Source organism: Bufo bufo, chromosome 3 (genome assembly GCF_905171765.1).
Source record: "Bufo bufo chromosome 3, aBufBuf1.1, whole genome shotgun sequence".
Classification (NCBI taxonomy): Eukaryota; Metazoa; Chordata; class Amphibia; order Anura; family Bufonidae; genus Bufo; species Bufo bufo.
Genome location: NC_053391.1, coordinates 247,733,973 through 247,747,533, shown reverse-complemented (window position 1 = coordinate 247,747,533; position 13,561 = coordinate 247,733,973). Strand labels below are relative to the sequence as shown.

The following is a 13,561-nucleotide window of genomic DNA, read 5'->3' as shown; positions in this document are numbered from 1 at the left end:
TCTGACACCCCTCCAGTAAGGCAAAACTGTGCACATTTCAGAGTGTCCTTTTATTGTGGGCAGTCTAAGGCACACCTGTGCAATATTCATGCTGTCTAATCACCACCTTGATATGCCACACCTGTGAGGCGGGATGGATTATCTCAGCAAAGGAGAAGTGTTCACTAACACAGATTTAGACAGATTTGTGAACAATATTTGAGAGTAATTGGTCTTATGTGTATGTAGAAAATGTTTCAGATCTTTGAGTTCAGCTCATGCAAAATGGGAGCAAAACCGCAAGTGTTGCGTTTACATTTTTGTTCAGTGTAGTTTCTAAATAGGGTCATCTATGCTTGGTTTCTATTATGTAAGTACCTCAAAGTCACCTCAGAACTAAATTGGTCCTTAATAAAGTCAGTTTCTAGAACTTCTAGAACTCTAAGCCTTCCAACGTCCTAAAAAAAATAAAATGGCATTAACACAATGATGCCAACATAGACATATAGTAAATAATAACTATTTTATGAGGTATCACTATATGACTTAAAAGAAAGTCAAATTTAGAGAATTGCAGATTTTTCCAAATTTTCGGTCAATTTTATAAAAATAAGTAAAAGTAAAACATATCGACTCAAAATTACCACTAACATGAAGTACAATGTGTCACATCACAAAAAAATCTTAGAATTGCCTGGATAAGTAAAAGTATTCCAAAGTTATAAGCACTTAAAGTGACACATGCTAAGAACACCCTAAGTACGTAGGAGGTCCTATTCATAATACTGATGATGACTTAAGGAGTTAGGCTACTATATATCTCGCTTTACTACTCAAAATGAGCGCATACAGGACTTATCATTTCCCATGTATAAATATAATTCTCACCGCATGCACATCTAGTGTGTCCACACTGAGATCATACGCTGTTAGGTTCATGTTCTGGAAGACTTGACGCAGTGTCTGTTCTTTTCCTCCTTCTTCATGAACTATATCTCCCAAATTCTTTTTCATTGCCCTCTTGATGAATCGCAACAAATGCTTCTGATTCATGCAGGATGCTGCATGAATGTGTGTGTCCACCTTTAGAAGGAGAGCTCAAAGTAAGTGTTTCCATACAGTCGGCTTCCAAAGCTAAATAACAGACTGGAAATGCACACACCTTACGTATGTTGTAAAAGTCTCTGTGGGGCACCTTTTTCTGAGCGGCTAACTCTTTCATCTCATTCAACAAAACATGCATCTGGAAACGGGAACTCAGATACTGCAGTCGCCGGTAGCAGAATGACTTACTGTAAAGAAGTGAACATAAGATTATGTAATTATAATATTAATATTATAAATTTTATATTTTTTCTCTTTGCATTGCCATTTTCTAGCCCCGAAAACTTTTTACGTCAAAGTCTACAGAGTTGTGTGAGGGCTAATTTTTTGAGGGGAGATTTGTATATTGTATAGATACCATTTTCGGATGTGTATGACTTTTTGATCACTTTTAATTGAGTTTTTTGGGGGGGGGAAGTGAAGCAACCAAAAACAGCAAAACAGCCTTTTTTTTTTTTTTTTCTTCTCCCATTATGCTGTTTACTGTTTGGGACAAATACTTTTATATTTTAATAGTTTGGACATTTTAAGCTGGAGTGATAAAATGATCTTTATTTTTTTTATTAATTGTTTATTTTTAAATTTTTAATAACTTTTTTTCTACATTTATTTTTAGTTTATTTTTAGGAGATTTTAACATGCGATTGTCTGATCACTTCTCCTATAGACTGCAATGATTTACCACTGCAGTCTGTGGGAGAATCACTACATTCCTATCAAAGACTGTCACAGGCAGGGCTTAATAGGAACTTTGCTATGGAAGGCCTCAGAGCCTTCAAAAGGCCCAAGGCTGTCATAACAACTGAACGGCTCTCACGATCTTGCTACAGGGAAACTGTTCAAACACCAGGAACACAATTGAAATGTCAAATAGCATGCACCCGGCGGTTATGGTGCCAGCTCAGCTCCTGAGCTGGCGCCATCTTAAAAGACCCAAAATCCACTGTACGTGTACGACATATGTCAGGAAAGGGTTAAAGGAGTTATCCTACAAATTTTATAAAAAAATACAAATATTTGGAGTAATGCACAATACAGTGGTCCCTCAAGATACAATACTTTCAACATACAATGTTTTTTTCTGGGCCATCATAAGCTGAAACTAGACTCAACATATAATACCTCAGACTCAGATCCAACCAATCGACATGGCCATTTCTCTGGTAAAACATCTGCATTGGTTGTCTAGTTGCTTCTCTGCGGTATACATTTTCTTTACTGCCCCATGTCTGTGCCAGGATGAGCTGCTCCTTTGGACACCAGGTGAGGGGCAGCTTCATTTTATTTTTCTGGTACATATATGTACTATGCAAGACCCTGAAGAAGCTCCTGTCCTCAACAAAGAAAGTTATTTACAGCTTACAGCAGCTATTCCTGACTATTATATGCAGGGCTTTTTTTCTGGCGGAACGCACCGGAACGGCGTTCCGCCACCTTTTGACATCGCAGCCTGCCATGCTCCAGCATCGCAGGCTGCGATGTATCAGCGGGGAGGGACTGGGAGGAGGAGCTGGGGGCCGGTGCGTTCACTGTGCTCCGGCCCCCAGCTCCAGTATAGTTATAGAATGTGTAAAATTAATAATGATTCTATTCATGAGGCCCCCTCTGTAGTAGAACATTCAATATATCCATCCTACTCACAGGGCTGTTATCGTAATCCAGGCCGGCCGGGCAGACGAGTGGCAGCGTCACTGACTACTTTATGAATGAAGCAGGCGGCGCAGGCACGTGACGTCAGTCAGTGACGCTGCCGCTCGTCTGCCCGGCCGGCCTGGATTTCGATAACAGCCCTGTGAGTAGGATGGATATACTGAATGTTCTACTACAGAGGGGGCCTCATGAATAGAATCATTATTCATTTTACACATTTTATAACTGTACTGGAGCGGCAATGGGGGGGGGGGGGGGGGGTCTGTGGATGGCAGTGTTATGGGGGGGGGGGTCTGTTGATGGCACTGTTAAGGGAAGGGTCTGTGGATGGCACTGTTATGGGGTGGGGGGGTCTGTGGATGGCACTTTTATGGGGTGGGGGGGCTGTGGATGGCACTGTTAAGGGGGGGGTCTGTGGATGGCACTGTTATGGGGTGGGGGGGTGTCTGTGGATGGCACAGTTATGGGGTGGGGGGGGTGTCTGTGGATGGCACAGTTATGGGGTGGGGGGGTGTCTGTGGATGGCACTGTTATGGGGTGGGGGGGGTCTGTGGATGGCACTGTTATGGGGTGGGGGGGTGTCTGTGGATGGCACTGTTATGGGGTGGGGGGGGGTCTGTGGATGGCACTGTTATGGGGTGGGGGGGTCTGTGGATGGCACTGTTATGGGGTGGGGGGGTCTGTGGATGGCACTGTTATGGGGTGGGGGGGTCTGTGGATGGCACTGTTATGGGGTGGGGGGTCTGTGGATGTCACTGTTATGGGGTGGGTGGGGTCTGTGGATAACACTGTTAAGGGGGGGTCTGTGGATGGCACTGTTATGGGGTGGGGGGGTCTGTGGATGGCACTGTTATGGGGTGGGGGGGTCTGTGGATAGCACTGTTAAGGGGGGGGGGGGGGTCTGTGGATGGCACTGTTAAGGGGGGGTCTGTGGATGGCACTGTTATGGGGTGGGGGGTCTGTGGATGGTACTGTTATGGGGTGGGTGGGTGTCTGTGGATGGCACTGTTATGGGGTGGGGGGGTCTGTGGATGGCACTGTTATGGGGTGGGGGGGTCTGTGGATGGCACTGTTATGGGGTGGGGGGGGTCTGTGGATAGCACTGTTAAGGGGGGGGGGGGGGGGTCTGTGGATGGCACTGTTAAGGGGGGGTCTGTGGATGGCACTGTTATGGGGTGGGGGGGTCTGTGGATGGTACTGTTATGGGGTGGGTGGGTGTCTGTGGATGGCACTGTTATGGGGTGGGGGGGGGTCTGTGGATGGTACTGTTATGGGGTGGGTGGGTGTCTGTGGATGGCACTGTTATGGGGTGGGGGGGTCTGTGGATGGCACTGTTATGGGGTGGGGGGGTCTGTGGATGGCACTGTTATGGGGTGGGGGGGGGTCTGTGGATAGCACTGTTAAGGGGGGGGGGTCTGTGGATGGCACTGTTAAGGGGGGGGGGGTCTGTGGATGGCACTGTTATGGGGTGGGGGGGTCTGTGGATGGCACTGTTATGGGGTGGGGGGGGGGTCTGTGGATGGCAGTTATAGGATGGGGGATCTGCGGATGCCATCCCCAGATCCCCCATTAACAGTGCCATCCCCAGATCCCCCATTAACAGTGTCATCCCCATCTGGGGGGTTTCTTTGCTGGGCTGGACTTTTATAGTCCCCCCAAATTTTACTTGCATCCCTGTTCTCTAAAGGGGCGGTTTTAGGGGGCGGTCCTAGGGGTGGGTAGGGGCGTGGCCAGGGGAGGGGGCTAAGTTCCACCACCTTTTCTCTGAGAAAAAAAGCCCTGATTATATGTAAAGAGTTGCTGCACCTGTCTTAGTTATCTGATTATTTTTCTTAAAACTTCACTTATTTATTTTAGGATGACATTTTTGGGCTTAGCTTTTACTGGTTTTCCATAGAGTGTTATACCAGAAGAAAAATGCAAAATGTTCCTCGGGAGTTAAAACACTGTACTGTAGTTTATTTGTTAAAAGCATATAAATTAAAATGCTTGTGCAACGCATTTCAAAGTGGGTCCCTCTTCTTCATCAGGCACCTGAACTGGTTCTCTGGAATGCCCTACTACAAGCAATTAAGTCACAACATTGACACTTTTAGGTGCTCCCTAAAAATACTTTTTTAGGGTGGCCTATCACATCCCCTTATCTAACTCTCAATTCATCCCCCCACCCTTAATATCATTCTTCTGAATCTGCCTTCAGAAGCACTACAGATATCAGGCAGGTTACTGGCTCATGCAGCCTTATATCTACTCCCCTATTCTGTTAAGATGGCTGGACCACTGTACAAAATGAGCACTTTTGCTTTTCACCCCTATCTTCTCATAGATTGTAAGCTCTTGAGAGTAGGGCCCTCATTCCTCTTTTTTTAACCTGCAGGATCCCAGTGCAGTACATGCACGGCGCGCTGATTCAGCGGGTGCAGAAGCTGCGCTTGTTTGATTGGCATCAAGATCCCTGCTGTATCCGCTAGCATCGCTGAAAACACTGATGCCGGCGTATTTACCCTTTATATGTCACGGTCAACACTGACTGTGGCATGTAAAGGGTTTGTAGAGGGAGGAGGCTAATGATAACAGGGGGCCAATGGCTGCCAAGACAGCCTGATGCCTTATACTGTCATCAGAGACTGTCAGCCATGGAAGTATATGAAACCCAGCCCGCAGGCTGGGTCTCGTAGGCACACTGTCAGTGTAATACTGACAGTGTAATGCATTACAATACACCATGTATTTTAATGCACTGTAGAGGGGATCAGACCTCCAAAAGTTTAAGCCTCAGGGTGGGATAAAAATAATAATGTGTCAAAAAAATTAGATTTTTTTGTACTCACCGTAGAATCCTTTTCTCGTAGTAGGCATTGGGGGACACAGCACAATGGGTATACGTCCAACTACCACTAGGAGGCACTAGACACAAAAAGTGTTGGCTCCTCCCAGGTGGGCTATACCCTCTCCACAGGCACGAGGCTATTCAGTTTGTACCAAAAGCAGTAGGAGAGAGAAGAAAAGCAAGGAATCAACAACTCCCGTACCAGGAAAGATCAAGAGACCAGCCAGGAGAAGCGGAAGTAAAAACATAGGGTGGGATCTGTGTCCCCCAATGCCTACTACGAGAAAAGGATTTTACGGTGAGTACAAAAAAAATCTAATTTTCTCGTGCATGGCATTAGGGGAAACAGCACCATGGGACGTCCCAAAGCAGTCCCCGAGGGTGGGAAAAGAACAGCCATGCCACCGGTCCGGCATACAGCTGCAGGAGAACCATGTGACTCAACAGGAAAAAACACGGAATGGGCAAGAGGTTCCATAACAAGGAAGAAACCTCAAGGAAGAAGCAGTGAAGACTGCCAGCACCCCAGGACAAAATGCCTGGAAGAAAATCCCAAATGCAAGAAGAAGGCAAAAGGGAACACCGAGCTCAGCCAAGGGCTGGAGAAAAAATTAGGACAACACCGCGTGTTGGAACTACCTAACGCTCTAAATTGTCTCAGACCCAAAGAGCGAAAAAACCTGTGGCCAACCCCTGACAGGCCAGGGGAGAAAGGAAACAGGGAAGCACTGGAAGCCAAACGAGTAAGGGAAGCCATAGCAAGGCTGACGTGTGAAGGGAGCAGGTCTCCCCTCACCGCAAGGCAGGTGATGAAGTTAAGCGTCCTATTTAAAAGGTGAAAACCCAAGGCTGCTAGAGGAAACCGCCAACCCTTGGAGAAGGAGGGGGTTGTAGGTAAACGCCAGGAAAAGAGAATGATAAGACCTGCGTCCCAAAAACAGGAGACGAGGCTCGAGCCTCTGAAAACAAGATATCACTGTGAAGCGTAAGACCAGAGGAAACTCTGGGCATATGAAGTATCTGGGAAAAAAGGAACCAGATACAGGCCCAGGAAATCTCAGCAGGGACACACTGGACTGAGAGACATGGGAGTAGAAGGAGAGTACTCCAAACAGCCTAAGGAGGAAAGGTTCTACAACAGGAGGAGGTCCCTCCTGAAGGAGACCATACGGCGGAATTGCAAACCGTAGCACTAAACCACTCAATACCAGGTACTTGACGTGGGAGGATGGGAAAAGAGACACGAATCCCAAGAGGACAACAAGGCTATTGGAACCCATAAAGGGAACAATCAATGAAACTACCATAGGGGAAGGGACATTGGCCATGGACAACTAGCCATTACAAGAATAGTGACTAGCAAACTGTATACATTATCCCAGAGAGGGCAAGTACAGCAGCTCGGGATGTACCACTAAATCGACAGACATCCATATGTATAAGGAATGCAGAAGTCGCCATGAAAAAGCCGGGTGAGACTACACAGAAATGTAGAAACCAGCTGCGACCGGCATACTGAAAACTCCCAGGGGGGGGGGGGGAAGTACCTGACAGGTGCAGACGACAGCAAGGTCCAAGGGGAATGCCCCTCTGTCATGTAGTACAACTAAGCAGAGAATATAAGGGAATACCGAGAACACCTGGACCCAGAAGGAACTACGGGACCCTGTCCGATGCCAGAGCAATCAGCTGAAAATTCACCTACCAGGCAGGTGTGTGGCGCTCAGTGGTCCTGTCCCTGACCCGTCAGGGAGGAAGTCCAGCGACGATAAATGCTGTTGACCCCAGAAGGATTCCGTGTGGCGAATGACATCCAGCGATGACCGAAAACTGCTGCAGTGGCCAGTGCTCACCAAGCTACGTGCCCCAACAAGGTAGAAGATCCAGTGGAGATCCCTGTACTCCACCAGGAATGGGCCGCTCTGTAAAAGCAAACAACGCGAGTACTCCTCTATAACATGGGGTAACGCGGAGCGCAGCATACCATAGTACCTTATAGAGATGGCAAGAGCAACCCTAGCACAAAGGCCAACAACCACCTGGCCATGGTGGTTGTATGTGGACCACCCGCCGGATCAGAACATATCAGCCATATACTGGAGCTACCAGAAGTAGCACTAGACCGACAAGATGGGGGTTGGGCTGGCCCACTCCTGCCAGATATGGTAACCATGCACATGCTGAACCAGGATGGCCTGTTGTAGACAGTGCCTTCAGAAGTACAAGGAGACCATTGAGCACGACAGTAACGGAGTGGCAGATGTATGGAAGAACCAAAAGGATCGAACCAACATCCGCAGCACAGATTAGAACCCGGGGGCAGAAAGCACCCAGTAATACAGAAACTGTATGGGCCACAGATTGCACCATAGGGCCCAGCACTTGGGGTACTACAAATACGTGCCTAAAATATAGGTAAAGTGGCTGCATGTTGCCTTCTAAGGAGAGTGGAAACATAGCCACAGCATCTATGAATGCGACAGCATTTGGAGGGTACAGGTACTCAACCTGTAAAGTAGAAATACGGCTGTGTAGTGCAGAGATACGACCAGACAGGTGTAATGGGTACAGCATCTGGAGATGGTAGAGGTACTACATTTAAGATCGGAGCAATGTGGCCGCATGGTGCACCCAAGAACCAGAGAGGTGCAACAGCTACAGTAGGTGTTTCTGACATTGTGTTTTTAGCACGACAGCGTCGCGCCGATACTCGGCAACATGGTGCCGAGATCTCGCACTCACTGGGATAGTGACAGCACATCCCAGCAAGCGCGTCATAGAAGCGACGGGAGATCCGACTTGGATTCCCGCCAATTCTACACGTGTGCGGCGTTTGTTATGAATCCTGAGGGGGAAGTCCCCGCCGGATTTTAAATAAAAATCCGGCCTGGGTCCCGCCCTCAGGAGCATACCGGGCCCTTAGGTCTGTTATGGGTTGTAAGGAGAGCCCCCCCTACGCCGAAAAAAACGGCGTAGGGGGTCCCCCTACAATCCATACCAGACCCGTATCCAAAGCACGCTACCCGGCCAGCCAGGAAGGGAGTGGGGACGAGCGAGCGCCCCCCCCCCCCCTCCTGAGCCGTACCAGGCTGCATGCCCTCAACATGGGGGGTTGGGTGCTCTGGGGCAGGGGGCGCACTGCGGCCCCCCCACCTCAGAGCACCCTGTCCCCATGTTGATGAGGACAGGGCCCCTTCCCGACAACCCTGGCCGTTGGTTGTCGGGGTATGCGGGCGGGAGGCTTATCGGAATCTGGGAGCCCCCTTTAATAAGGGGGCCCCCAGATACCGGCCCCCCACCCTAAGTGAATGAGTATGGGGTACATCGTACCCCTACCCATTCACCTGCAAGAAAAGTGGTAAAAACACAAATAAACCACACAGTGTATTAAAATATTTTATTTTTCTGCTCCGGAGGCCGCCCCCTGTCTTCTTTATTAGCTCTTTTACCAGGGGGGGGCTCTTCTTCTTCCGATATCCCGACGGGTCTTCTCCGCTATCCGGGGGGGTCTTCTCAACTCTCCGGGGTTCTCCTTCTGTCTTCTCCTTCTGTCTTGTTGTCTCCTTCTGTCTTCTGTCTCCGGGGTTCTCCTTCTGTCTTCTCCGCTATCCGGGGGGGTCTTCTCAACTCTCCGGGGTTCTCCTTCTGTCTTGTTGTCTCCTTCTGTCTTCTCCTTCTGTCTTGTTGTCTCCTTCTGTCTTCTGTCTCCGGGGTTCTCCTTCTGTTTTCGCCTCTCTCTGTTGTTGACTCGGCGCACCCCGGTTCTTCGTCTCGCGAGACTCGGCGCACCCCGATTCTTCGTCTCGCGAGACGAAGAACCGGGGTGCGCCGAGTCAACAACAGAGAGAGGCGAAAACAGAAGGAGAACCCCGGAGACAGAAGACAGAAGGAGACAACAAGACAGAAGGAGACAACAAGACAGAAGGAGAAGACAGAAGGAGAACCCCGGAGAGTTGAGAAGACCCCCCCGGATAGCGGAGAAGACAGAAGGAGAACCCCGGAGAGTTGAGAAGACCCCCCGGATAGCGGAGAAGACCCGTCGGGATATCGGAAGAAGAAGAGCCCCCCCCTGGTAAAAGAGCTAATAAAGAAGACAGGGGGCGGCCTCCGGAGCAGAAAAATAAAATATTTTAATACACTGTGTGGTTTATTTGTGTTTTTACCACTTTTCTTGCAGGTGAATGGGTAGGGGTACGATGTACCCCATACTCATTCACTTAGGGTGGGGGGCCGGTATCTGGGGGCCCCCTTATTAAAGGGGGCTCCCAGATTCCGATAAGCCTCCCGCCCGCATACCCCGACAACCAACGGCCAGGGTTGTCGGGAAGGGGCCCTGTCCTCATCAACATGGGGACAGGGTGCTCTGAGGTGGGGGGGCCGCAGTGCGCCCCCTGCCCCAGAGCACCCAACCCCCCATGTTGAGGGCATGCAGCCTGGTACGGCTCAGGAGGGGGGGGGGGGGGGGGGCGCTCGCTCGTCCCCACTCCCTTCCTGGCTGGCCGGGTAGCATGCTTTGGATACGGGTCTGGTATGGATTGTAGGGGGACCCCCTACGCCGTTTTTTTTCGGCGTAGGGGGGGCTCTCCTTACAACCCATAACAGACCTAAGGGCCCGGTATGCTCCTGAGGGCGGGACCCAGGCCGGATTTTTATTTAAAATCCGGCGGGGACTTCCCCCTCAGGATTCATAACAAACGCCGCACACGTGTAGAATTGGCGGGAATCCAAGTCGGATCTCCCGTCGCTTCTATGACGCGCTTGCTGGGATGTGCTGTCACTATCCCAGTGAGTGCGAGATCTCGGCACCATGTTGCCGAGTATCAGCGCGACGCTGTCGTGCTAAAAACACAATGTCAGAAACACCTACTGTAGAGGCTCGATTGCGCCTAGCCCAGGAGGCCCCGCTGGGGGAACCCTACCCCGGGATCGATAGGCCATGGCAATAGTCGACCGAATCCACCGAGCCACAGTGACCTTGGAGGCCGCCAGACCCTTACGAGGCCCCTTGGGAACCACAAAAAGGGAGTCCGAGCGGCAAAATCGGGCAGTAACCGACAGGTACACCCGCAAAGCACGAACAACATCCAGAGAATGGAGAGCGCGCTCCTTGGGGTTCGCCGGAGCGGGGCAAAAGGATGGCAAGACTATGTCCTCACTAAGGTGGAAGGCGGAGACCACCTTGGGCAAAAAAGAAGGGACTGGGCGCAGTACCACCTTATCCCAGTGGAAGACTAAAAAGGGCTCCTTAGAGGGAAAGGGCGGCCAGCTCCGATACCCTCCTGATAGAGGTGATGGCCACCAAAAAGACCACCTTCCAAGTGAGAAGACTCAGGGAATTGTCCCTCAGAGGCTCAAAGGGAGAGAAGACAGAACCAGGTTCAGATTCCCGGGTGGCAGAGGAGGGACATACGGAGGGACCGAAGGCCAATCGGGGGCGATGAGGACGGTCGGGATTCCTTCTGCCGCGACTCTGCGAAGAACCTTTGGGAGTAAAGGCAGTGGTGGGAAGACATAGAGGAGCGCGAAGTGCTGCCACGGAGACACCAGAGCATCCACCCCGTACGCCTCCGGATCCCGAGCTCGGGCCAGGAAAAGGGGAACCTTGTTGTTGAGCCTGGACACCATCAAGTCCACGTCCGGGCGGCCCCAACGGCGACAGATGTCCTCGAATACGTCCGGATGCAGAGACCACTCTCCCGGATCCACCCTGTTGCGGCTGAGAAAGTCTGCCGTCCAGTTTTCGACCCCTGGGATGTACACTGCAGACAATATTGGAACATGAGCCTCCGCCCACTGGAGGATCCTCTTCACCTCCTGCATCACCGGCCGGCTGCGGGTTCCGCCCTGATGATTGATGTAGGCCACGGCTGTGGCATTGTCCGACTGGATCCTTACCGGGAGACCCGCTAGGAGGGGGGTCCAATGAGACAGAGAGAGGAAAATTGCTCTTAGCTCCAGTATGTTGATCGGAAGGCGGGCTTCCACCTCTGACCACACCCCCTGAACTGTCCGAGCCCGGAGAACGCTGCCCCAACCCAGGAGACTGGCATCGGTGGTGACAACTGTCCAGGAGATTGGGAGGAAGGATTTTCCCGAGGTCAGATTCTGAGGGGACAGCCACCACGGAAGATCCATGCGAACCCGAGGAGGAAGGCGGATCCGAGAGTCCAGACCCCTCGATGTCCTGTCCCAGAAGGACAGGATTGCCTGCTGTAGAGGCCGCGTAGGAACTGGGCAAAGGGGACTGCCTTGCAGAGTCTGAACAGTGATCCTGACGCTGTCTTCGGCCTGGAGACGAGATGGAGCCTTTATCAGTATGTCTTCCAGGAAGGGCAGCAGAGATATGCCCCTGGTACGGAGAAGAGCCATGAGCGGCGCCAAGATTTTTGTGAATACCCGCGGGGCTGTCGCCAGCCCAAAGGGAAGAGCGACGAACTGATAATGACGGCTGCCAATGGCGAAGCGCAGGAATCTGTGGGGAGATTCTGCGATAGGGACTTGCAGAGAGGCGTCCCGGATGTCCACCGACGCGAGAAACTCCCCTGGAAGAAGAGAAGCAATAACGGAGCGGATGGATTCCATCCGGAAACTCCGCACCCGCAGAGACTTGTTTAATAGCTTCAGGTCTAGGACCGGACGCACTGATCCCTCCTTCTTTGGCACTACAAAGAGATTTGAGTAGAACCCTGCCCCCTGTTCCTCCAGAGGAACTGGGACAACTACTCCCCGGACCAGAAGGGAAGAAACCGCTTGTAAAAGGGCCGAGGCTCGGGCTGGATCCCCCGGAACACGAGAAGGAAAGAAACGTTTCGGAGGTCTGGAAACTAATTCTATCTTGTAACCGGAAGTTACAATTTCCAGGGCCCAGGCGTCTTGAACGTGAGCTCTCCAGACTTGTTGAAAGGAGAGCAGACGGCCCCCCACCGCAAGCGGTGGGGGTGTCTCTTCAGGCTGAGGACTGCTTGGGAACCGCGGGGCGGGCAGAACTCCCCTGGAATTGTGCCCGCGGGCGCCAGGAAGGTTGAGGCTTAAAGGAAGGCTTCTTGCGGGAGTCCTGAGAGCCGCCGGAGGGGATGGCTGTCGCAGACCTGGAGGAAGAGAAGTGCCGAAAGGACTGGTTTCTAGAGCCAGAGGGGCGGGCTCTGATCTAGACTGGGGCAGGTGTGTACTTTTGCCCCCCGTAGCGTCAGAGATATCTCATCCAGCTTAGCACCAAAGAGCCTGGAGCCCGCAAAGGTTAGTGAGGGAGCGCTTGGAGGAAGCGTCGGCGTCTCAGACCTTCAACCAGACCTCCCTGCGCTGGTGACCGAGAGGGCCGAAATCCGCGCAAAGAGAGTGCTCACAGAGAAATATTGTCGCCTGGGACATCTGGAGGACGAAGTTCAGGGTGTCCGCAGATGCATTCTGCTCCGTGAGGTCCTCATGATGGCGTTGCAACTACACCGAAAGCGCCCTGGCTACCCAGGCCGAGGCGAACGCGGGTCGCAGACCTGTGCCCGCCAGAGTGAAGATGGCTTTGGAAAGAGAGTCCAAACGCCTGTCAACGGAGTCCTGTAGGGAGGACCCGTCCAGGACAGGTATTGCCGTATTCTTAGCTAATCTGGCCACCGGCGGATCGACCTTAGGAGGAGAAGACCACTACTGCACATTATCTGCTGGGAAAGGATAAAGAGTATCCATGCACCTTGTGGCAGAAATGGATGTCAAAGGTGTCACGGACCGCCGTGACCAAGTCTGCCACCATGGTGGAGAGCTTAGGCGAGGGTTCTGGCTCCGTGTCCTCGTCCGAGCTGGACCTTTCCCCTTCAGACCTGTAGTCCCTGCGAGGGGGAGAGGCTGAACACGATTCCAGGCGAGGGGGGGAAGCAGAGTCATCCGAGGAGGGATGCTGCTGCGTACACAGCCTCTTAACGGTCGAGCGTCCTCTGTGGGAGGCACCGGGATGTGGAGCGGTGCTAACCACAGGATTCGTGGCCGCCATGCGTTCCATAAAGGCCA

General features: G+C 51.6%; 1 protein-coding gene across 4 annotated transcripts in view; it reads right to left on the bottom strand.

Annotated features, from left to right (window-relative positions):
* AMPD2 (adenosine monophosphate deaminase 2) overlaps positions 1–13,561 on the bottom strand; it is a 274,354-nt gene that overhangs the window by 68,991 nt on the left and 191,802 nt on the right. For all 4 annotated transcript variants that reach the window (XM_040424078.1, XM_040424077.1, XM_040424080.1 and 1 more), the window contains exons 9-10: positions 1,142–1,271; positions 868–1,062 (exon numbers count right to left, since the gene is read on the bottom strand). In XM_040424078.1, coding sequence (XP_040280012.1) covers positions 868–1,062; positions 1,142–1,271 — 325 coding nt within the window. The remainder of the gene's footprint in view (positions 1–867; positions 1,063–1,141; positions 1,272–13,561) is intronic.